Below are 24,533 nucleotides of genomic sequence, written 5' to 3' on the forward strand. Positions count from 1 at the left end.
CAAGATGAAAGTTCACCCATGATCTGGAAAGAAAAAAATCTCTGGTCTGCGATTTGGAATCCACAATTCTATTTGAAACATATTCATGTAAATGAATAAATATCGATTCGAAGCTGATACAAAAAGCACAAACAGGGTAAGTTTACATTATGCATTTTTTTTTACTCTTGTATTGTACGCAGAGAAAACATTTACAATGTGACAAAGTGTATGTCCGTGAATATTTATTCGCTCTCGTCTCGCCGTAAAATATAACTTTATATCAAATGGTGAGGCGGTTTGGGCATTCCTTACAGAAATTGATAACCGTCCCACACCCACCGTTGGCGTGAAAAAGAATATTCTGAAGTGTCACTGGGCTCGAGCAATGGGAAATGTAACTCTACTCGTAGTCCTTGAATCAAGTACATGTATCAAGTTTTAACACTAGGGTATTCCCCATGTTTGTGAATCATATTCTGCCTATCACTTCTTGTTTCTTGCACAAAATTTAATACGTACTAATGTGTGCTCCGACGTGTCGCATTGATATGCGCCCAAGGCTGATGAAAAGCTGTGGAGTAACCTCTCTGCAGGGTGCTTCGTTGAATTTGGATATCATTGTATGTTCTGGCAAGGAAATGCAGACATCTTTGTACTGCAGGAATATTCTTCGCCCATTGAGATGGTTGTAAAGCACACGCGTTCTTCCCGATCGGTCTGTGTGAGTGTTGGCAGCCACGCTGTTGTCATTCTAACTTCAAAACTTTAAAAAACTGTTTCCGTGAAGGTAACTCGAGAGATACCGGAAGTGCCTATACATTCGCCTCACTAAAACGGGAGGCAAAGCAAGCAAATAATACAAAGTGTGAGCCAACTTCCTCTCAGAGATGGTGTGTGCATATCGGTTTGGGATGTTTTCATGTAGGAGCGTGTGTCTGCGTGCGTTAACAACTATAGTTGTTCACTTCTTGTTGAGCTCCGGCTCAAAATGAATCCCTGTATACATTTCTTTTTTCTCCAGCAGTATATAGGTAATGGTACATGTAGAAAGAGAGTATATCGATGATTATAGAGTGTTCTCAATTATTTCACTGTTTTTTTCTCCTTTGTCGTTCGTCCAGTGCCATGTCGTTCAGGAGTTTATGCGTAGTACTATGTGTAAGATTATCACTTGATATTACGATTTTAATCATAAATAAAACATGGTATGTATTCCCATATTTTAGATCACTGCTTCCCCCTTCTTTCTCAGTCTTTCAAATTTATAGATCTTGTAACTATAGTGATAATTAAAATAGTGAATAAAAGCCCGAAGGTAGCTTTTGGGAGAATGCTAAAAAAAGAAAAGAAAAAAACATTTTTATAATCAATTTCCCCTTCATACTTACATAACAAATACCATTAGATTATTATACGTTCCCGAGTACGGGCTACGCCCAAACATGGTTGCATAACCAAAATTGATGGTCTAGAATAATCATGTTGGTCCAATCACTTTGGGTCCACAAGGGAATCATTTTCCTCTCGAATTTCAAATACATGTCCATACAGACATATAGGTTGGTGTATGCATGTAATATTTGAAGATACCAGACAATATCTGGGCTTTTATTAAATTCTGATGATAGTAGAAAACTCTTTCGCATGAAGTACATTATGTATCTTCTATGTATTTTCATTGATCTTTATTCATAAGTGCACATGTTCAATTGTATTTGACCTTTCACCCTCTTGAGCATGGCAGTACTATAGTGAATATGTTTGTTGATTAAATTTTGAGAGTAAGTTACAGACGTTCTCAATGTTTGTGTTTTTATGGAATGTGGTTGTCTCATAAGTGATCATTGGTGCTTGAGTAATTGGTTGGGCCTATGTCCTTTAACAAATCAGCGGCGATAATAGTTACCTGCAATCAGTATTACAGTGCATTCCCGTTATAACGGATATGGTAATAACAAAACTTCGGTTACAACGCAGTAAAAATTCAGGCCGCAATGTCATCCACTATATGTATTTCTATTGTTTATTTGTTCGGTTATAACAAAATTTCCATATAACAAAAGAAAAGTGCCGGTCCTGAGGACTTTGTTATAATGGGAGACCACTGTACCTAGTACTAGGCCTATGCTGTATTTGTACTAGTAGTTACTCACAGGTAACTATTATTACATGTACCTGGTACCATTGGTAAGAACAGTTACTTGCAACTATCATATTCTTTTACTGATTTCTTTGTTTTTATGCTGGCAGATTAACACACACAGACACACACAGACACAGAGAGACAGACACACACACAGTCACACACACAGACAACACACAAATACAGTAACACACCTACCAAGTCTCACACATTAGGTTGAGACTCACACCTCAGGGTCTTTCTCAAGCCCACATGTCTGACAGGCTGTTTCCCACAATAAAAAAAAAAAAACCCTCAAAAAACAAAAACAAACAAAACTGGATTTTCAACCATAAAAAAGTCACATTTAGAGATGGACAGTTGTATCAGAATAAACCACAATATCAATCAGTATGCACATATTACTGCATGATTGGAGCTTAAAAGCACTTTAGCTCTTTTACCGCTTTATTTTGCCTGCCTAGTTTTCTTCCTTGTGTTTCTGCCTTTGTTTCGCTTCTGAACTCATACTCTTTCTCATCACAACTTTGCATCAATAATCAACAGTGACTCATGAGTCACAAGTGAATTGACCTTGGGATTTCAAGTTTTCAAGTTTTTGTTTCTATCTGAATGTGGATATGGCAAGAAATAAATGCCACATGGGATTGGTGTATGTATGTGTGTGTGTGTGTATCAGTGTATGCATGTTGGATGGGGGGGGGGGGAAGGGATTGTTTAATAATCTAAACAAAACCTGATCAGCCTGATGTTGGCGAGTCACATTACAATGGGTGGAGAGAGAGAGAGAGAGAGAGAGAGAGAGAGAGAGAGAGAGGGGGGGGGGGAAGAGGCAGAGAGAGAGAGGGGTAAAAGAAAACATATTAAATATCATAACATTATACTGAGTTTATGATTTATAGCGAAGAGCCAAACACTGAACCATATATCCGTTTGAACCAATATGCACTGTGGCATATTTCTTTATTGCACAATGTACCTCAATTGATTATACAATTACTACTAGTGTTGATATAGAAGCAGATGTTACACAGTTCAACATGGAGGTATCTTACTAGGAGTGGGGGAATATCAACGAGTCATAGAAAGACGTTTACTGCGAGCAAACATAATTGCAGAAATGGGGATTTGAAGTTTTATCCCGCAAAGGCGTTTTACTCTCTGGAAACTTTTATTTAACTTAGCGATTTCTCCTTCCTACTTTCCAGCTCTCCAGTATGTTAACAATGTCAGTGCACTTTCTTTGCCTGCACAAGTTGTCTGATAGACTTCATGTTACTGTGAAGAGATAAAATATTCATGTACCCAGGCTCCTAAAGTCTTGGTTACATGTACCCCAAGTGACTTAAAAAGTACACACACACAACGTGTCTATGATTCTGAATGATCATTATGTAGGTATACTGAGAGGTCCAAGTATTGCGGGGTCAAATGTACTAGTTACACACAAGGGCCAAAAAGCTCTCTTTATGTGATACATAAATATGATATTGATGGATGAGGTTGAGAAAATTGTTTGGATATCATTCTACTTTAGTTCCTATCAATCCTTTTTGCCTCTAATTCAAAGCTCAAATCGTATGTTCCCCCCACCCTTGCATGGCTGATTAATCTGCAAGTCGAACCCTGCCATCTGCGATCTACCCGTCAGATGGGTTTCTCCAAACTGCAAGCAGCCATTAAACAAGGCCTAAGGATCTCCGCGCATGATGACACTGCGCTCGGGGCAGATAGATCAGGTACTATGCATGGTGATGGGTGAATCCCTGACAAATCTAACACACGTAGAAAACTATATTTGAAGTGTGCGAAACTGGATATACAGATGGAAGTAAGTTTAGAATTACTCAATGACTCATGGCATTTCATAATTGATAGCGAGCAAAGAGACTTGGCCATATGAGAGGCGAATCACTCAAAGGTACTCATAAATCTCTATAAAAAGAAAGATGGAAAACAGATTGAAATATTAATGGCAATTGCCTATTGAAACCATGTTAGGATTATAGAATTCATTGGTGGCTCTGAATTTAGCACATCAGTCACATATGTGAGAATTAAATGCTCGTTTAATTGATCAAGTGAAATGTGAAACACACTAGTCTGCATGCAATGTGAGATATACAACTGATAATAGGAAAGAAGAAAATGGATACTGTGAAAGCTGTTATTTTCATGAGGATTTAATATTCATCATGCATTTTGTGAATCATCGCTGGACCATAAATTCAACAACACAAGACAATATCATGAACAGACAGGCATTAGTGCCCTTGCAAGATAGCCTTGACGTCAAATTGCACGAATAACAGCTCTTACAGTTTACATTATGACATGAGATATCAGTAGGAACAGCTTCTCTTGAAAGATGGAATGGAAGACTTCACTTTGGGGGAAATCATACACAAGAAGCGAAGCCGCCTACAGACATAGAGATTTGCCAAGTAGTGATGGGTCGTATATGTTTATTTTTTTGTGCTTTTTACAGGATGATGAAAGGGGAGGGTAGGAGTGTGGTTTGTTGGAGCGAATCCGCTGGCATCTAGGCACCAGTGTAGTACAGGAGTTTGGAGTCAAGACACTCGTACTGCACCTCCAGGTACTTGTAGGTGTTGGGGCAGGGGTCAGGGAAGGTCCGTGCATTGGCCCAGATCTCACACTTCTCGTGACCCTGGCAGAGCTTCATGACGACCGCCCTCGAGGTTGGCTCGTGGCACGACTGATCGGCAATGTTGTCATGGGCACATATCTATTGCAGAAAGAGAGAGACAGAGATTAATGAATGTACGTACATCATCTGTCATGAATACTGGTAGGTCAAGATCGTATGTCCTTTAACAAAAAAGGATTCCTCATGTAAAATGCTGCCACAAAATCACAATGCAGAAAAAAAAAAAAAAGCTGCTGAGACCTTTTTATCCAGTGGGAAAGTAGCAAGCCATTTGACTACAATTGAGTCAAAGGGGGCCTGAGATCTCAATCCTTGTAGAATCTTAATCAGAGGTATGATGACGAATATAAATGGTAAAATGTAAAGGTTAACTTTTTAGCTTTTGCCTCTAACAAGGATTCAACCAAGATCAAAAGTTTGGACCTTTTTAATCGACATCATAACTAGAACAAAACTATCTCTATACTGAAAGAATGTTTCTTTTCCTATTATTAGAGTATGTCCAAAACCTTTCCTAGTATGTTCTCAGATGTGTGCAAAGCATTAGAAACTTCAAAATTCCCTCATGTACTGGTCTTTTCTTGGATTTCGGAGATTCATATTAATGTCTCCAGTATAGGATGACATGTTTGATTTATTGCGATTACCAGTAGTCTCCCAGCTTTCTGTACATTCACTCGTCTTTGCTGATTTGGGCACACAAATCCTTGTGATCATTCGTTCAGCACAACTTTGTCTCTGAATATGAATTTTGTGCTCTGACTGCAGGATCTTGTGTCAAAAAAAAAAAAAATACACAGGTACTGTGCCCCGACTACAGTCAAGTTATTTATTTCTGATCCTAAGCACCTAACCCAGATTTGATAATTGTTTATTCATTGGTGACTTGAATAAGGATCATATTGATGGCATTTGCAGCCTCTATCGATCCTGCTTTAATTCTTGTCGAAATTGTGATGATATCACTGGCTGTTATACAAATGGAACTAATTTGATCAAAACCTTCATGAGATGTTTCCATGACAACAGTTTCTGTAAGTTCCCTTACTTGAACCCTGTTTCCAACATCAAAAAGATAACTTCAAAATCCCCGCCCCCCTGTCAAGACCCAGATCCTTGCCCTTTCTCACCTCTCGTCCAGCTGACCGTCCGTAGCTGGCGGTCAAGACGTTGATGTAGCCGCCCCTGCAGTTGAGCATGACCGGATGGTCCTGGCAGATAACCTTCCTGTATGGCAGGCGGGGGTGCTTGACTGCTGGGTGCCGCCGACAGGTGTAGTAGACAGAGAGGTAATGGCGCCGGGTGAAGCAGGGGTCGCCGAAGAGACGGTCACAGGCTGGTATCTGGGACAGGATGTGGGCAAGCATTGTGGGAAGGGGAGATGGAGGTTGGGAATGAGGAATTTTGGGAAGGAAAGGGGAGAGAAAAATGAAGAATCGTCACTTTCCAAGAATCCTGAGCACTATTCTATACAACCTCCATTATACCATGGTCACAGCTCTTGAATTCTTCAACCCATGATACTTTTCATGGCCTTCATAACATACATGCCTGGCATAGACACTGTCGTGAAAATAACAGGAACCAGCCGGAGATGATCTGGAAATATTGACTGAAAAGAATTCAGAGAAAAAGGATAAGGAGACAATGGTTAAAAACATCAACCACCATGCAATATCACAAAATCCAACATTAGGTCTCTGCTAGATCATTGGGTAAACTCAGCTCCATCTTTCCAATACCTCTCTGACATTTAATTCAATCTTTGGGTCTATTCCAGTAAGCACTGAAACGGCATATAACATGCCATCATTTGTCTGAATACATTGACTGATATAAACCTCATTCATTAAGATATGTTTTGATATAGCTGCTCGCTCAAATTCATTTTTGTGCATCTGAAATCAACTAATCCCTCTCACCTTAAACGTGAACCTCATTAGATATTCAGAGCACTAGCCTATCACTCCCCTGGACAGCAAGCCACACCCCTTGGGTGTGGCTTGCTGTCCAGGGAGACACGCCCACAAATGTTGATAACTCTTTGTGCTTCTTGCCAAGGCATTTACATGCAAGCTTACAGTTAGGCAGTTGTTCCTGCACAATGAATGGTTGTTAGAAGTGTATGCATGTCTCTAAATGTACTGAATGCCACAGTGTCTGGTGGTTGTACGTTGTTAGAGTAAAGGCTTTTAAAGTTGTCTACCCCCCCCCCCCCCCCCCCTTACATGTGATGTGTGGCCGAGTCTCCTCTTGATCTAAGTTTCACTTAACCTAGCTGTTGAAGATGAGTCCCGAGAATACTCAGGCAGGCGTCTATGGGAAATGTGTGTTACAGCAAAATCAGTCCATCCTCAACGGGTTAATAAATTCCCAAGCAGCAATTCAGCAGCACTACCCCTCTTCCCCCCCCCCCCCCCACTCCACAAGTACAAAGTCAGAGACTTGATGGGCACCTTCATGGTACTGAAATCCACACTTTTAACAGTGAAACTTCTGCTTAACATCACTCTCTAGAAGTCATTCCAGGGAAAAGGAGGTCCATAATAATGGGGTGGGGAGTTTTGCCACCTTTGACCTAAAATCCAGACCATTTTTTTTTTCCTAGCAGTCACGGTCTCCTCTCATATATCCTGACTTGCAGAAGAATCTGTAGGGGGGGGGGGGGATTTCTCTGGTCGATCCTCATGTGCCAGAATTTCTCCAGAATTTCCTTAATGGACTCCACACTTTCCTATAGACATCATTCCAGGCCAGCTTGCAGTAGGGAAAATCCCTTCCCCTTCAAAGTGTGATTCCAAAACCATACGGATAGAGTGAAACCAGATGAATAAAACTGAAGAAGTTTTATCAAAACCGGATACAAGCAAAAAAATAAAATTGTAAAAAAGAATTTTAAATGTCATAGGTGTTTACCAAATACACATACCAGGGGCGGATCCAGGAATTCCGCAAAGAGGGGGCGTGTTTACAAAATTAAAGGGGGGCGCACGCACCCCTCCCCCATTTTTTTCTTTTTATTTCTTTTGTTTCAACAAAAAGTAAAGGGGGGCGTGCTCCGGTTGCGGTCCTCCCTGGATCCGCCCCTGCATACAGTGGGACAAGAGATAATGTTATTGCATCTAATTTGTTCATACACAAAAGTAATATCAAAATACAGATTTTTTTTTCTGTTGATGATTTTACAACTGCAACCTCTTACCTCTTAAATGTCATTATCGCACGGTAAATTATACAAAACTACATCAATTTGATGCGAAGGATACACCATACTCTTATATTTCATGTCAAGACGGAAAATCTATTGAAGATTTGCGCACAGTCCAATGAAAGACTTGAGACGTGATGACATCATCACTGCTGTCAATTTGAGTACTTGTATGTGGTTGTGACTGTTACCATTGTTTTGTGAAAACATGGTACACCTAAAATTCCACAACTTTCTTATCTTAGATCCAATTTTTATAAGCCCTCTGCAATTTGGTTTGTCTGATTTTATCCTAAAATTCTCATCTTTTTTACATACAAAATCTCAGAAAAACTTAGTTGTCGATGTTGTTTTTTCTGTATGACTTGTAGCTCTAAACTCAGAAATACTGTATACTATTGCTTCTCTTCCTTCAACTTTTTCCTGTTTACACAGGTACATATCCCCTTCTTTGTCCCTTCAGATTTGTTTCTGTCTTGTTATATATTCCCCTGAGTTGTCCTTCTCAATCAAATGATGTTGAAAATACTCAGAAGTTCAAATTGTTTATCTGTTTGTATGCATTTGTTCCTTCAGTTAAAAGTAAGAAAGAATTGTAAGAAACCAATTGGGGATTAAATCTGCCTCACCTAGATATAACACAGCTACATTAAAAATCCAAGTCAGATTATGGTTAAGATATGATGAAATATATGTATATATATTATACACATGATTATATCTATTTCTTTTGAGTACTCTCATTTACATTTTAATGTGAAAATTGCTGATTTTGTCAGAATAATTTCATTTGTACAAGTGGAGAAATAAAACTAGATATATCGCTACGGCGACTGATATGCCTCCGCCATAATGCATGGTTCTCCTAATAGGTCTACAGTACATTGGGCCGGATGCATAAACGCTAGCAATTGCTTGTGCTAGCCTTTTACTCGAATCCGTATGCATAAAAACAAGCAATTGCTTGTGAGCAGAAGCTTTTGCTAACAAGCACAAGCAATTGCTTGCTGCCTGCAAGCAATTGCTTAGAGACCAAGCATTTGCTTGAAAACGTATGCATAAAACATACCTTTCGCTTGTTCTTGCTAGCAATTGCTTACGATTTTCCAAGCTCTGTGAAATGAGCTTGAGCTTTTGCTTATCTGAGACGTTCCCTTTTAAGTATCATTTTCATATTCATGGAAGAAAGACCACACTTGGGAAGAAGTGGTATAAAATCTACAAGAAATTACTCATAAGAAGAGTAACAAATTTTTCATGTCAATAACGGGAATGTCCAGTGGTAAGCACGCAAAATGTGATGAAAAACAGGTAGGATGTCTGACTTCGGTGGAGAGCAAGACGCCTCTCCACGTGCGATCTGGCAGATCCGGGCTACTGTAAGCAGTGATGGGAATCAGCCAGTAATACGTGTGTGTGTGTGTGTGTGTGTGTGTGTGTGTGTGTGTGTGTGTGTGTGTGCGTGCGTGTGTGTGTGTGTATAGTTGTGTGTGTGCGTCTGTGTGTACATTTATGAGTGTCATTTAATAGCTCTTCTGCTATGTCAGGAAATGTTTCTGCACACAGATGCCCTTTCAAATACATGCTGCCACACTCGCCTTTGTTCTTGTGTTCGCACACGCGTGACGTCCCTTTTGTTGAAAACGAAAGCAATTGCTTGTGCGGGACAAGCAAAAGGTATAAGCACTAGCAAAAGGTTATGCATATGGATTTGAGCAATTGATTGAGCTAGCCCTTTTGCTAGACGAGCTTGTGCTTTTGCTTGAAGCAATTGCTTACAAGCAATTGCTTGTTTTATGCATTCGGCCCAGTGTCTTGACAATGTGTGATGACAGTTTCACACAATTGGCAAAATATTAAAATGACAGGTTGGACACAAATGTGCTGAATGTTCACTTTCCTAGAACTAGGTTCAATTGGATGAATGATTAAAATGTCAGAGTGCAGGTATTTGGGGAACTGATGATTTTTACTTGACTTTTGACCCTTTTATAAGTTTATGCATTGAGTAATTTTCAAGGTATTGAGAAAAAGTATAATTTCAGTATCAAATGGGAAAATAGCATTATCTACACCTGGCCTTTGACCTTTGACCTCACAGTTCCAAAGAGAATCACTATTAGGTTGAACATGCATAAATATGTAGGTTTCATGATGACACCTTGAGTTACTTTTGAGATATGGAGGAAAAAGTGCAATTCAGCACTTTCACTTGACCTTTGGGCAAGAAACTTCCCACAGAATATATATTGGGTAATACATGTATACATCAAGTTTAAAAAAAAAAACCTTCAGGCATTGCATAAATATAAGGAAAGTAGTGATATTTTGAGGAGTTGACCTTGACCTTTGACCCCCTGACCTTTGAACCATGACCCCCAACTTCCCTAGATAATCACTGCCCATTGGAACAAGCATATATACTAAGTTCCATGAAGATACCTTGAACCATTTGCGAGATATGGAGAAAAACATGAATTTTCAACCTTTTTTTTTCACAAAATAACCTGTGACCTTTGACCCTGTGACCCTAAAATCCAAACAAAGTATTATCCCCCCAGGATATACCCTCATACCAAGTTTGATGTAAAACCACCACACGGTTCTTGAGATATCGACAAAAACAAAACGGGACGGACGGACGGACGGACGGACGGACGGACGACCCGAAAACATAATGCCTCCGGCCACTTCGTTGGCGGAGGCATAAAAACAACAACTGAAACTGAAAACTAACACTTGACTATTTACAAGCCAACTTGAACACGGTCTGAAATTGCACTTCCAGTGGGAGGGGGTTTCCCTACTCCAAGTTGGTCTAGTTGACAATGTCTAGAAAAGTGTTGAATCCATCAATGGAACTCTGGATACTATGACGGTTCCGGAGTAGTCCACCTCAACTGTTGGCACAGGAACAGGTATCGTCGGACCTATGGGAGATGTGCTGTACCTGCACATTGTCTGTTCTTTTGGAGGTTTCGGGGACAGCCCCGCCTCACATGTGATTGTAGCTACTAATACAGACCACTTTAACCACATCCTCCTTGTGGCAAGATGATTATTTGTATCTGGTTGCATGGTTAGGAAATCTAAATCAACAGCATCTAATATGGGTTGGCTGAATCTTAAAGATGATATCGTAAGAGCCCATTTCTTGATAAAATATTTGCAATAATATTCCCTACTCTTGAAATAGTTATCTCTATTTTTTAAATTATTTTCCTCTGCACATAATCACACATGAGGTATACTTAATGACATCAAAAACATCTACCTAGTATTGAACATATTATGGGAGCACATTTTTATCTAGGCAGTAAAGAATCTGAAAATCTGAGAAAAAGCTGATGTCGCCCTCACTTCACTGGAGCGACGTCTGCAAGTATGTTGCACTATACAGCTTTGTAGTGACACGACACACATACTCAAGCTCCAACTGCCAACACAAATTATGCTATCCAATCACTTTCCAACAGCAAACGAAAAGCAGTTATATCAGTCAAACGTTATGTTTTAGAATTTCTTGCAGGATACAAAAAACAAGTAAATTGTAATACAATACAAAGCATGTCACCACTTTGCAACAGCCATGACCTTCATTTATCTCTCATATGTCAGATTAATCTTGCAAAGGACATGCTGGAGACACAACATGAACACAGCAAGAATTATACCAGTATATATATATATATATATATATATATATATATATATATATATATATGTGTGTTTGTATGTATATGTTTGTATGTATATGTATATGTATATATATATATATATATATATATATATATATATATATATATGTGTGTGTGTGTTTGTATGTATATGTTTGTATGTATATGTATATGTATATATATATATATATATATATATATATATATATATACATATACATATACATACAAACATATACATACAAACACACATATATATATATATATATATATATATATATATATATATATATATATACATATACATATACATACAAACACACATACACACACAAACACATATCATATAAATATGATACACTAGAAAATGTGCTATCTTTTTGCAACAGTCATAATGCACACAATTTCCAAACAAAGGTCTGGTCAATTCTGATGAAGGCACAACAACACCACAGCAAGAGAAATACATGTGCAAATGAATTTCACTTAATATCATTCATAATTGTAGGACTGCCGTAGCACAGGGAATATAGAATACTCCAAACTCATCAACTGAGATTCTAAATGAAGTTCATGCATGCCCGGGTATCCCACTTGGCTCTCGTGTGAAAATGCATCCCTTGAAAAGCACAGGGTAACAAACGAAATAATGGTTCTCCACTCTAGAAGATCAGTATCAATAGAGGAAAGTGGAGCCTAATACAATGTACACTGCTGGTAGTGAGACCATATTACAGTACTATCACAGTGTAATTACCTACAGAGCTGCCAACCTTTGTGGATCTATTAAGACACTGATGCACAATTAAAAAGGTATCTTAGAGGCAAAATCATGTCATGGCTCAAAAGTGTGGAAAACTGTACATATCTAGCAGTTTGAATCAAATTTAAATAACAATATGTCATTTCAAAAACATACATGAATATGTATTTTTTCCAGTTTCTGATAAAGAAAATCTGCATTACATATTCTAGTTAATGTTTACTACTGGTAGTTTACAGCTTTCAATATTTGTAATCACGATTTAACTTTGCAACATTGCAGTGTGATGGGTAGAAACAGTTATAGGAGAATCAACTGCACCCCCTTTTCTGGGCTCCTACTCACCGCACACTTCTGGTACCCCTGGCACATCTCCAGGACCATGGCCCGGGAGCTCAGTGCGTCGCAGACCTCGTCCTCCCCCTCGCACACCAGCTCCAGGCTGCCGTAGCCGACGTCCAGGATGTCCAACATGTAGTCGCCACAGTCCAGCTTCATCACCTGGCCCTCGGTCACCACGGCATGCATTCTTGGATACTCAATCACTTCCTCTGCAGGGGGGGGGGGGGGGGGAGAGTTTCACACCAATATGATAACAAGATCATATTCAATCACGCTTTAGTGCATGATACACACAATATCTTTCTAGGTGTTTTTATTTTTGGGAATTTTGCAAGCCAACTACTGGAAAAGATATTCAGAACACAAATTTGTTAATTGCTGCACTTCTCAGCCTTTTTGAACCAGAGGCCCGCTTTAATTGGCCCCTACTAAAGTTGAGGCCCAGTTAGATTGAATGTAAATAATTTTTATTCTGTTTTTGGCTGACATTGCAGCCCACCTGTGACAGGTTTACATCCCACCAGTTGAAAAACGCCAGTGAACTGTTAAAGTCTCCTGGTATCAGTGGCTGTGCCCCTAGGCTAGGCTCTTTATCCTCATTGTGTAATCTTTCCGAGGGGACTCACAGCCAATGGTCCATATGGTTACTTGCTGTTCCAAAGTATTCATGACTTTTTCAGCAGTGGCAGAAAACAACAACAGCAAATCAATTAAAGGGACTGTACAGCACTGGTTGAGGTAAGGATTATTCAGCTTGTAATGTTTTGCAAGATATTCAGAAACCACTCTATGAAATGATAAAGAGCATACAATTCTAAGGGGACTCAAAAGTTTATTTGATGAAAAATCGGTTTTGAAATGACTGAGATATCTAAAAACAAGGTAAAACAAAGAGATCCTAATAAAGATCGTGGCCAGTCAATTTCATTAGGATCGCTTTCTTGGATATCTCCGCCATTTAAAGACCAATTTTCATCAAATAAACGGTTGAATACTTCTTGAAATTACATGCTCTTTCATATTTCATAGAGATTTCTCATTATCTCACCAAAAAATGTTATAGACCTGAATCCTCACCTCAACCAGAACTGTATAGTCCCTTTAAAATCACTTCAATCAATATCCCAGGGTTTGGTTCTCACATAAAATCTGAACTATACATGTATCAATGCAAATTTACTGCTCACCCCTTCCCTATCCCAATGTTATTCCTATTAAACACTTGGAGGTGGGGGGGGGGGGGGATTATTATAGATGTCTTACTTTGGCAGTAGTGTCCGTTGCCGGAGTAACCGCTCATGCAGTGGCAGCCGTAGCGGAGGTCCTTGCCCGCCCCACAGGTGCCTTGGTCACTGCAGCGATAATCTTGACACTCCAGGGTATTGCCAGCCGAACACTCGCAGTACTTCTGGCAACCGTACTGGGTAATGGTCATACCAGGCTGATGGAGGTGGGGGTGGGTGGGAGGAAATGTGTTTTGATAATAAAGTGGTTACCATGGTTACACAATAAAGGTTTCTTTTGAGTGATGTTCAACATTCACACAGAAGATAAGATGATTTAATGAGTTATCCTGTTTGCCAGGTGTATTTTGAAGTGAGATTTTGTGTTTCTCTGAAAAAGTAGCAACATTATTTCCAGTTTTTATCACAAGAACCAAAACAATCTAGAGGCACCTTGGATGGAATATCTGCATCTGGCAGTCCTGACTCTATACTGTAGCTTTTAGCTTTGTGTTTTTGCAGTAATCACATGAAATTAACTTTTTTTTTTTTTTTGCGGGTATCAAATTGTCTTTGAAAATTGAACAAATCAAACTATAAACAACAACAAAAAAATGTGTGGCGGGGGTATAATTATGATACATTTCAAGTTCAGTACAGTCGGGTCAGTTACATTGTAAAGAGTTACTGAGACTAACCGACGCGTAGAAGCGGTCTTGGTCATGTGACATGGTGCAGCCGCATTCGTGAGGATTCACGCACTGGCCGCGGCCCGACAGAACCTTGCCCAGCCGGCACTCGCAGCCCTCGTAGCAACGGTTGCTGCACGTTGTCTCCAACTCGTCCAGGCCACAGTGGCGGACAAATCCGTCTGAACAGGATGTGTAGACCATGTCTGGTGGACAGCTAAAGCCTGCAATGATGCGATATGATATCGAACATCAACCAATGTTGCGCCAAACAGGCCCATTCATACACTCCGAAAACGTGAGATTCAAATCATTTTTCCAGCATTTTTATTCACATGTGTATGGGGAAAAAAAATGCAATTCAAATTACACCACTTCACAAAGAAAAAAAAGCAAGCAATGGTACACTGGTTCAAGAGACGTGCTTGCGTGAGTCTCGAAGTTTGACCTGACATTGACCTACCTGTCCTATTGTGACTGAAAAAAATATGGATTTGGCTCATAACTAGGAAATGAAAGAGTAGTTCCCATAGAGGAGTGTGTAGTGAAATTACCCCAAGAATAGGAAACTTCTCCTTAAACAAAAGCTGGAGGTCTGCAAATATGACACATACTCTTTGATGAATGAAAGTTGCAGGGTATGGTGTCTTCAAATCACATCTCTCTAAGAGAGGAAGGAAAAGAAAAACATTTATACAAACTCACCACATCCAGTTGCCACTCTCCAGTTGGGAAGCTTGATCCCTTGACCCAGGCAGGTGTCTGCATAGGCCTCCAGGTCGGCACACACCAAGTCTGTGGCGGGTAGAATGGAGCACTGATCCTGCATGCAGGCATTGAAGAAGGGTTCCGGGTCCACAGTGGCATGGCAGGCCGAGAAAGGACCTGGTAGCGACGAATGAGATGATGATGCTCGATGTTGAAGCTATTTTTGGGTGTCACGGCAGTGTCTAGTTCACAGAATTCTCAGAGGTGACTCGTATCTAACCACCAGGAATGCACTGCTGATTTAGACTATGGTTTGGATTCAAGTTTCCTTCTGGCATTTCGTGAACACACCAAGCTGATTGTAATACACACACTAAAGACTGGCATCTGAATATCATCCCTCCGCACTCCCCATTCAGTCTTGGGTCCACTTAACATTCTAGTTTTAAAAGGACTGCTCTCACTTTACATCTGACCCTTTAATTCAATCAAGGATCAATTCATCATTTTGATTTGTGTTGACAGTCACCTTACTCAAGTCCTTTTTCTTTTCTTTACTTTTTTGTTTCTAGGGGTCAAGAGTTTACTTACCATTCTTGTCTGTTAGGACAGAGCAGATTTCAAAGGCCTGCTGGTTGTATGAGGCACGGCGGACGCACGGATCTTGGTTCTGGCAAGTGGCACAACCATTGCAGTCAGTTCCATGAGACCAGGCTTCAGCCAACTGACCAGTGGTTGCCATCTGATTTTTTTTTTTTTTTTTTGGGGGGGGGGGGGGGGATGGGATGGGATGGGAGGGGGAGGGAAGGGGAGGGTCAGATTGAAACCAGTGGTACTGTGATGCGCCAAGCTATATGTAGCTACTGCATATTTAAGATAACACATGGTTTCCATGTGCCCACAGAAACTGTCTGCTTTTGCTCTAAAATGGAAACACATATGCATAAGAAATGAGTGAAATAATGTGGCATATAAATGATTTCAGTTCAGTAACAACAGAAATGAGTAATATCAGCCAAAAAGGCACGTTGGAAGTATTACAATCTCAGAGCATACCAGATCATGGTAATCAAGTAACATTTTACGATCACTTACGAATGAGGCCATAGCAGTATCCACCAATCTTTCATACAACGGAGAATATTTTGCAGCTTGATGGGAAATATTACTGCTAGGGTATGATCAATCATCACGTAACATTCTACCTACCTACTACAGAGCGGGGAGGGCGCTTCAGGAATGAAAGTTGTGTATTGTGATTGAAATCTCTCTACACTTTTGATCTCAAAATACTTTAAAAAAACAATTCACTATAAAGGCAGATCAGATTAACAAGACTTGGTAGATCCTTTTACAATATTAAACTCAAATTCCAAATGGTGGAAAATGAATTCTACGTCTTCTGATTGGCATACACTTCTATCAAGCCTGGTAATTTCTATATAAAAGGTGAACACTATTTACCCATATGAGTTCATATCTAATGATGATAGTCAACAAACAGTTTATGAAATTACCATATTTCAACAGATACAAACAAGGAAAAGTAGAAATTATGCGGTGCGTAATATATGTCCCCGCCGGAAGTAGCATTTTGTAGCAAAATGTACAATATAGGTAAAAACTAAAGGTCAAAGGTCAAAGAAGTCAAAGGTCAAAATTCTGTGTAGCAGTTTTGAAGTCCTCACCTAGTGCCATCACACAAAGCAAATGGAAGTGAAATCGGGTTAGAAATGGCGAAGGAGTAGCATTTTGTAGCAAAATGTACAATACAGGCCAAAAATCAAGGTCAAAGGTCAAAATTCTGTGTAGAAGTTTTGAAGCCCTCACCTAGTGCCATCACATAAAGCAAATGGAATCGAAATCGGGTTAGAAATGGCGAAGGAGTAGCATTTTGTAGCAAAATGTACAATACATGTCAAAAATCAAGGTCAAGGGTCAAAATTCTGTGTAGAAGTTTTGAAGCCCTCACCTAGTGCCATCACACAAAGCAAACATAATCGAAATCGGGTTAGAAATGGCGAAGGAGTAGCATTTTGTAGTCAATGTACAATATAGGTCAAAAATCAAGGTCAAAGGTCAAAGAAGTCAAAGGTCAAAATTCTGTGAAGAAGTTTTGAAGCCCTCACCTAGTGCCATCACATAAAGCAAACAGAATCGAAATCGGGTTAGAAATGGCGAAGGAGTAGCATTTTGAAGCAAAATGTACAATATAGGTCAAAGGTCAAGGTCAAAGGTCACAACTGAAATTCTGTGTAGAAGTTTCAAAGCTCCTATGTAGTGCTATCATATAAAGCAAACAGAATTAAAATTGGCTCATAAATGACAGAGAAGTAGCAAATTCAACATTTTCATCACACACGGACGCACACACAGACAGACAGACGGACGGACACACGGACACACACACGTACGGAGTCCATAGTCCCCTGCTCTAAACAGAATTGAAATTGGCTCACAAATGACAGAGAAGAATCAAATTGAACATTTTGATCACACACGGACGCACACACAGACAGACAGACAGACAGGCGGACGGACACACACACGTACGGAGCCCGTTTCATAGTCCCCTGCTCGAGCTCGTTCGGCGGGGACAACAAATCAGAATCCCTCTCATCTCTGAAAATAGAATCTACAGATACAATTGTACTCTATTTTGATAGAAAATAATGTCTCAAGCCATCGAGGACGAGTTTATTTTGCTACAACATGCTTTTCCCATAGACACCTACCAAAGTATACTCGGGACTAGTCTTCAACAGTTGAACGCAATACTCGCCTACATAGTACTCTTACATAAATTTACAGTGTTTTACAAGGAGAAGGAGCAGGACAAATTCATGTAATCAATCCTGCTGTTGGGCCTTAATGATGGCAATGCCCTGTATTAGTGGGATTATACCTACTAGAGCTCTGGTAGAACATGCAGAGAAGAAGGTTGCAAGGTATACTGGCAAAATACTGGATCTATTGATAGCAATACTAAGAGGACAAAGCATGCTCCATTTTCAAGAAGTAGCTGAAGTGATTGATCATCTGTACCTGTTGCCCATTTTGGTCCTGGGCATCATTGTCTGGGTTGTCGTCAAAGTTTCCACACATACCGCATGGCTTGTAGGCCCCCTTGGCAACGCTAACCACAACGTGCCGCTTGCCGTCCCACTGGACAGAAATCCCGCGATTAGTGGAGGCCACCTATGAGGGCATCAAACAAAATGTGCTGATCGAGGTAAGATTATTTCCAAGCATATCACTAAAGAGGAATGAAATCAAAATTATGTGGACTGAGTGAATGCAGGAATATAGAATATAGACTAGTACAACACATCAGTGAAGTTTGACGAAAATTGGACAATCCATTCAAAAGTTATGAACATTAACCCACTGAGGATGGAGACATTTTGCTACAACACACATTTCCCATAGACACCTGCCCGAGTATACTCGGGACTCATCCTCAACAGGTTAAAGTTACGGTGAAGCCATAGCTAGATGAGACTACTTCATCAGTCCATGGCATCACTGCAGGACAATTATACTGAAAAAATATAAAGAAAATTCTACAAAACTTAATTTTTTTTTTTTGGTGAAAGTACTCATTCCTTCCACTTGTTACTTACATATGTTGAGGGTATAATATGTGACCCGCTACAACAAAAGGATCCGAAAGTCGGGGGAGGACAATTTTCTGAAAGTGACATGCCATTATTCCCTTACTCTTCCACTTTCATTTCATATATAACACGATTCATAAAAGTACTTGGTTGCGGAGATATCGATGATTTTATTAGCGCATGCTGAGTGGTTTAGGAAATCAGCATATCGAGAAAACCGCCTTCAAAGTTTTCCTTTCGACGCCATCAAGATCACGGGGAGGCAAGAGAGTTTTCACCGCGATAAAAGGTATGCTCCTAGCAACCTCCGCAATGTTCATTCAAGCTTCTGAAAGAGGTAAGGTAGCTCTTTCATTATGCAAGAAAACTAATATGTTGACTACCTACTGAATTTTCTTTGCATGGTTTTCCATCAAGTCTTCTTCAAGTGTTGATCAAGTCTTCTTTTAGAGAAGAACACTATATTCTCATTAATAGAAAGTTTCCAACATTGCCATGTGTTGGATATACATCAAGAATGATTAACAGACAAGTGCCCCAAGTTAGGTGGGGGAAAAAAAGTAATCATTTCCACTTCTTTTGGTGCAGAGACATTGTTGCAAGAAACTCTCTGGGGGCAGACACAAATGCACTATGGTGCAACAGGTGACCCTGTTCACACGTAACAGAAGACATAGAACACACATATGGCTATTCTAGATTTGGGAGTCATAAATGCTGATACCTGTATCAGATGGATACCAAACAGTGTTTGGATGTTTCAGCCATAACTTCAACCCCTCCCCCACTAATTGTGACTTTTAATTTGGTTTAAAACACACATGCAGTGAAAAGAGAGACTTTATACCGTACTTACCTCTAAACAATGACATACTAGCAGCAGAAGCCCACTTTCATAATGCGACATATATGGGTTCATCCTTTCCACAAAACGGTGTCTTTTGAACAATATTATGTTCATTATTTGCTTACCGTTCACATGAGAAACTTAATACTGTCATTTGAAGGTAACTAAACATGTTATTAGTATTTGGAGGACCAGAACCATCTGCCAGAATGCATCATCCAAAGTGATACTAACTTTAGTTGAAGCAGCATGCCTGAAAATGGAAGTAAGACATTTACAGCTGCTCTTTCTCATCATACGTTTACAAGAAGGAATCAACAATTATACAAAATCCTGAAGGCATTTGTTTTTTACTTATCACAGAGACTGCAAAGAATTTTGTGAAGATGAGAAGATGGAAGTACTTTTGAGGGAAATAAATAATATATGAAATGAAGCTCTGGACATACGTACCAAGGTGTTGCCAGCTCGCCTGACAGACAGGGTGATATTGTCATGGGCGACGGTGAATGGAAGCTCAGTCAAGAATCCATCAACGATATACTCTTTACCATGGGTCAGTGACACTTTCTGGATGGGAAAGAGAAGGGGCGGGAGGTCAAAGATCAATGTAACCTTAAAGTCCCACTATCCCTTTGGTAGTTCAGTGGAAAACTACTCTAAAAGTGGAAAATTTTGCTGTGTAGAAATGTTCATGCATTTTGCACAACAAGAAGCTAGCGCAAAAACAAAAGCACATGAATATTTCTGCACGTCATGTTTCCCAGTAGTTAATCTCCTCATTCCGCAAAACTTCATCTCACCTGGCCGAGTGTGAAAAATGATCGACTTTCACAAAAATATACACTTTTACAGTACATATAATTCTAGAGAAAAAGAAAATAGTTGAAGTAATTTCCATTCAAAATGTTGGACCAGAAACGTACTTCCTGACATTTCTAGGTCCAAACAATCCTCTTTTCTGCACTTTTTTTTTTTTTGCAGACAGTTGCTTCATAGGATCTTCAGTGCTGTGCTCACTGTATGTTAAGCAAGCTGCAAACTTCCTTATTCCTTTGCTGAACTAATTTTCACTGATTCACTTCAACTTTCCACACTTCTACATGAAAACGACAAAAATCTAGAGTCTTACTTGGCATCACACAAAAAAGAAAGAATATCTCTCGATCCTGCGCCTCACCCTATCTCCGAGTAGAACCTGAACCTCTGTGACAAAGGAGATCCTCATCAGACCCTGGAACTTCTGACCCTTGACCCGGACTTCAACTGGCAACTTGCCTGCACCCTCCGTGCAGTCCTTGAATAGGGTGTAGTAGCAGTCGCCGTAGAAACGGTAGTGGTCATTGTCGAAAGTGATGACTTGCGATCCGCCGAAGACCCGACAGTGTCCCTCGACTAAAAGATTGAGATACGAGCCAGGACATTCTTTATATACATATATATATATTTTTTTTTTTCTTGCTTTTTTCCGGCACAAATCTGCGTTAAAAACAAAAACTTTGGTAGTTCCCAAACTTGAAAACTGAGAATGGTTGGCAAGGTAAAAGATTATAAGTAAATGTGATGCAGAAAAGAAGGTAAGGGAACACCCTAGGACATTTATAACACCATTTTCTATGTACTTGTTTTCTATTCCATATGATTAATAAGGATAAGAAGTCACAAGGTCCCATAACATTTTGCACTTCAGTAAGAAGAAGAGGACAAATAACAGAGCAAATACTTTTGAATAGAGTTAAAAGCTTACTAAAAAAACCCCCCAAATCCATGATGATGATGATGATGATGGGTAAAATGAAATGTTTATCAGAGCTGACTTTATTTTTTCTGATTGATTACAGACTTCACCATGCATGTCAAACTGCACCTACACCGACTTTGTATAGATGAAAAAGCTCTGTGGCAATGTAAGTTTCAAATTCTCAGGTAACTTCTGATTGGACTTAACCATATCTAGCATTACAGGACATTTATTGTTACTTGAAAATTCTATTATTTGCATGTGATTTCAAACATAAGCCACAGGTGAAAAGGTGTAGAAAAAGAAACCTATTTGTATCAAGCTTTTTATACACATCAAGCACACCCATTACCATTTCACACATCAAATATAATAATATGACAATGACAGAGAAACATATAATATATATGGTATATATTCTTCTGCATCATTCCTCTCATGGACTCTGAGAGTCAACCAATATTCTAAAAATTACCAACTTGCAGAACATATTGCCTCTGGAAACAGATAAGCAATCAGTATTGTCTCCAGAGAGAAAAATTAATAGTTTTTCACTTGTAAAGGATAAGTACATGTACCTATCACTCATTTTTGTCATCATGGCAGTTCTTAAACCTAAATTCCACCACTTGCAAAATGTTTGACCAATTAAGATTCACAAGATATCATTACATACCTTACATCTCCACTACCTTAAAAGGAATTTTTACAATTTTTTTATTTAAACGTATAGATATTTTCGCGATTGAGGAGGTCCTGGACATTTTCGCAAGATGTTGTTTTCATGATTTGACACCAGGGCTATTTTAAGCGTATTAGTGCCTGTCTGTAAATTCATTGCGATCAGGATCAGGTGGTGACATTTTCATGCGTTGTTAACTCTGTGGTCCAACAGTGATTTGCAAATTGCGAAAATGAAACCCCAACAAAAATAACAGCTTTTACAGTATTCCATGACATACCTCGGTCACAGAATTGTCCAGTGAAACCCTCGTGGCAGCAACACCTGAATCCCGCCTTGTCATTGGTGGCGATGCAGTGACCATTGTTACATGGCTGCGTATTACAGGGATGTACCTCAATGTCGGGATCAACTGGCTGCGACGTACACTTGGATGCCACCTGCAAACAGCAAAGTAAGGACAAAAGTGAGGGAAAGAGGCGGATTATTATGTGGCAGAACACATTACAGTACTGGATTATTCTGACTTTATGGATGAAAAGAAGGATGATGTGTGTATACCTTCAATCTGCTTGGCGACTCCTTGCAAGGTCGGCCAAAGACTTCACTGGTCACCGGCAGCTGGCAAGCCACCTTCCCATGGCAAGCCTCTTTGACGATCACTTCCGCCGTCGCTTCAAAGCAGTCCTCCGAGGAGCGACCATAGCGGACAGCTTCAATGATGAGTACGGTTCCATTGGGGCACCTTAGGTTCAGCGTGCTGCCTTCTTCCACCCCCCTGGCCACAGCTTGGTCCGGAACACTGTGTGCCAGCACTGTCTCGGAACAGTGGTGCTCGGTCCGCACGTACTTGGCGATGCCCACGCAGGGCTCGCCGAACGTGGCCATGCCGGCGACGAAGGTGCATGTCCTGCGGCCCTGACAGAGGGCTTGGACACTGAGCGCAGCGGCCTCTGTAGAGCAGGTCTCGCCAGCGAGGGGCGACGTCGGCTGGCAAGCACTGCTGGCACCGTCCTGGCCGTAGAAGACGGACAGGATGTCGATGGTGCCATTCTCACAGGAAAGGGTGACGGTAGCATCTTGGCACTCCAAGGTGTCAACAGGGTTATTAATGGCTGGAGGGAAGGATCATAAGACATCCTTTACAATGGTATAAAACTTCACTTTTTTCTTCAAAAGACAAATGAATAAGCTTCTACTACTAACAATAACAATCATATTATACATTATATATTAGGGTATATAACAAAGTTACAAGTGTATATACCCTAAACTAAGCTAGCGCGAGTTCCCTTACTCTCCCCTCTGATTTGTCTCAGAAACATATTAATCTCTTTCCTCTATCTCAAAGTCTCTACACTGAAAGCTGAGGCTTATGAAGTCAATTTCAGTGATTAACTTCATGCAGCCTTTGCTTTTTTGAGGGGCAGGGGGTCACAACCCTTCATCCCCCAACCTCAAAAAAAAGAAAAAAAAGACCCACAATATCAAGAAGTAATAAACACATTCATATCTAAATGATCGACAGATGAAGTCAAGAAAATAAAGTTTAGATCACACCTACCCAGGAAATTTTGTAAGTGCAGAAATTTTATAGTTACTTAAAATGCATCAAGAGATCTCAGTCATCATGATCTGTAAAACACGTTTATTGTGGAATTATAAGTTACTCCAATAACATTTTACATAATAATGACAGTAGAACAAGATGACACTTTCACCGCAAATTGCCAACACCATCCTGTGCCCCCCCCCATCCCCTCAGATGACAAAAGCCGGCACACTGCTGGTGAAGATGGGACTCACCGACACACTCTTGACCATCGCCAGAGAAATCGTCCTTACAGTGGCAGCCGTAAACGCCTTCGTGGACGCCGCACGTCGCATCCTCGTGGCACGTTATCTGTCGGCAGGATTCCTTTCCGTCTTTCTGGCATGTGCAGAGGAGGTTGCAGCCACGCTTCGTAAACGTCTCCCCAACCTGAGGTTTAACAACACAAGTAGGAAAAGGAAAAGTCAAAAGAGATGCGTAGAATGATTGAACATCAGGAAATTAAATAATCGCCTCATTCATCGAAGATCCATCATTTGATTTGACTAGGTGTACTACCAGTTAACAGTAAAATTTGAATATACTGCTGCTATGTTTTTCAGTTTCCTTATCCCTCTGGTTCCCATCGAGTAGAGTTAGTGTACTATAGGCAGGGCTCAACACTAACGGTGGCCCGGTGGCCCGGGGC

The 24,533-nt window shown here is 40.1% G+C and overlaps 1 protein-coding gene across 1 annotated transcript in view; it reads right to left on the reverse strand.

The window, feature by feature from the left end:
* Window positions 1-4,667: 4,667 nt before the first annotated feature.
* The window catches only part of LOC139719029 (zonadhesin-like), a 45,351-nt gene continuing 25,485 nt past the window's right edge, over window positions 4,668-24,533 (reverse strand). The window contains exons 17-29 of the mRNA XM_071630472.1: window positions 24,100-24,274; window positions 22,855-23,408; window positions 22,574-22,733; window positions 21,051-21,265; window positions 20,324-20,440; window positions 18,452-18,604; window positions 15,998-16,076; window positions 15,404-15,583; window positions 14,708-14,922; window positions 14,050-14,227; window positions 12,790-12,995; window positions 5,927-6,139; window positions 4,668-4,874 (exon numbers count right to left, since the gene is read on the reverse strand). Coding sequence (XP_071486573.1) covers window positions 4,668-4,874; window positions 5,927-6,139; window positions 12,790-12,995; window positions 14,050-14,227; window positions 14,708-14,922; window positions 15,404-15,583; window positions 15,998-16,076; window positions 18,452-18,604; window positions 20,324-20,440; window positions 21,051-21,265; window positions 22,574-22,733; window positions 22,855-23,408; window positions 24,100-24,274 — 2,652 coding nt within the window. The remainder of the gene's footprint in view (window positions 4,875-5,926; window positions 6,140-12,789; window positions 12,996-14,049; window positions 14,228-14,707; window positions 14,923-15,403; window positions 15,584-15,997; window positions 16,077-18,451; window positions 18,605-20,323; window positions 20,441-21,050; window positions 21,266-22,573; window positions 22,734-22,854; window positions 23,409-24,099; window positions 24,275-24,533) is intronic.

Source organism: Diadema antillarum, unplaced genomic scaffold (genome assembly GCF_040938485.1).
Source record: "Diadema antillarum isolate AM-2024a unplaced genomic scaffold, OU_Dant_1.0 scf00000103, whole genome shotgun sequence".
Classification (NCBI taxonomy): domain Eukaryota; kingdom Metazoa; phylum Echinodermata; class Echinoidea; order Diadematoida; family Diadematidae; genus Diadema; species Diadema antillarum.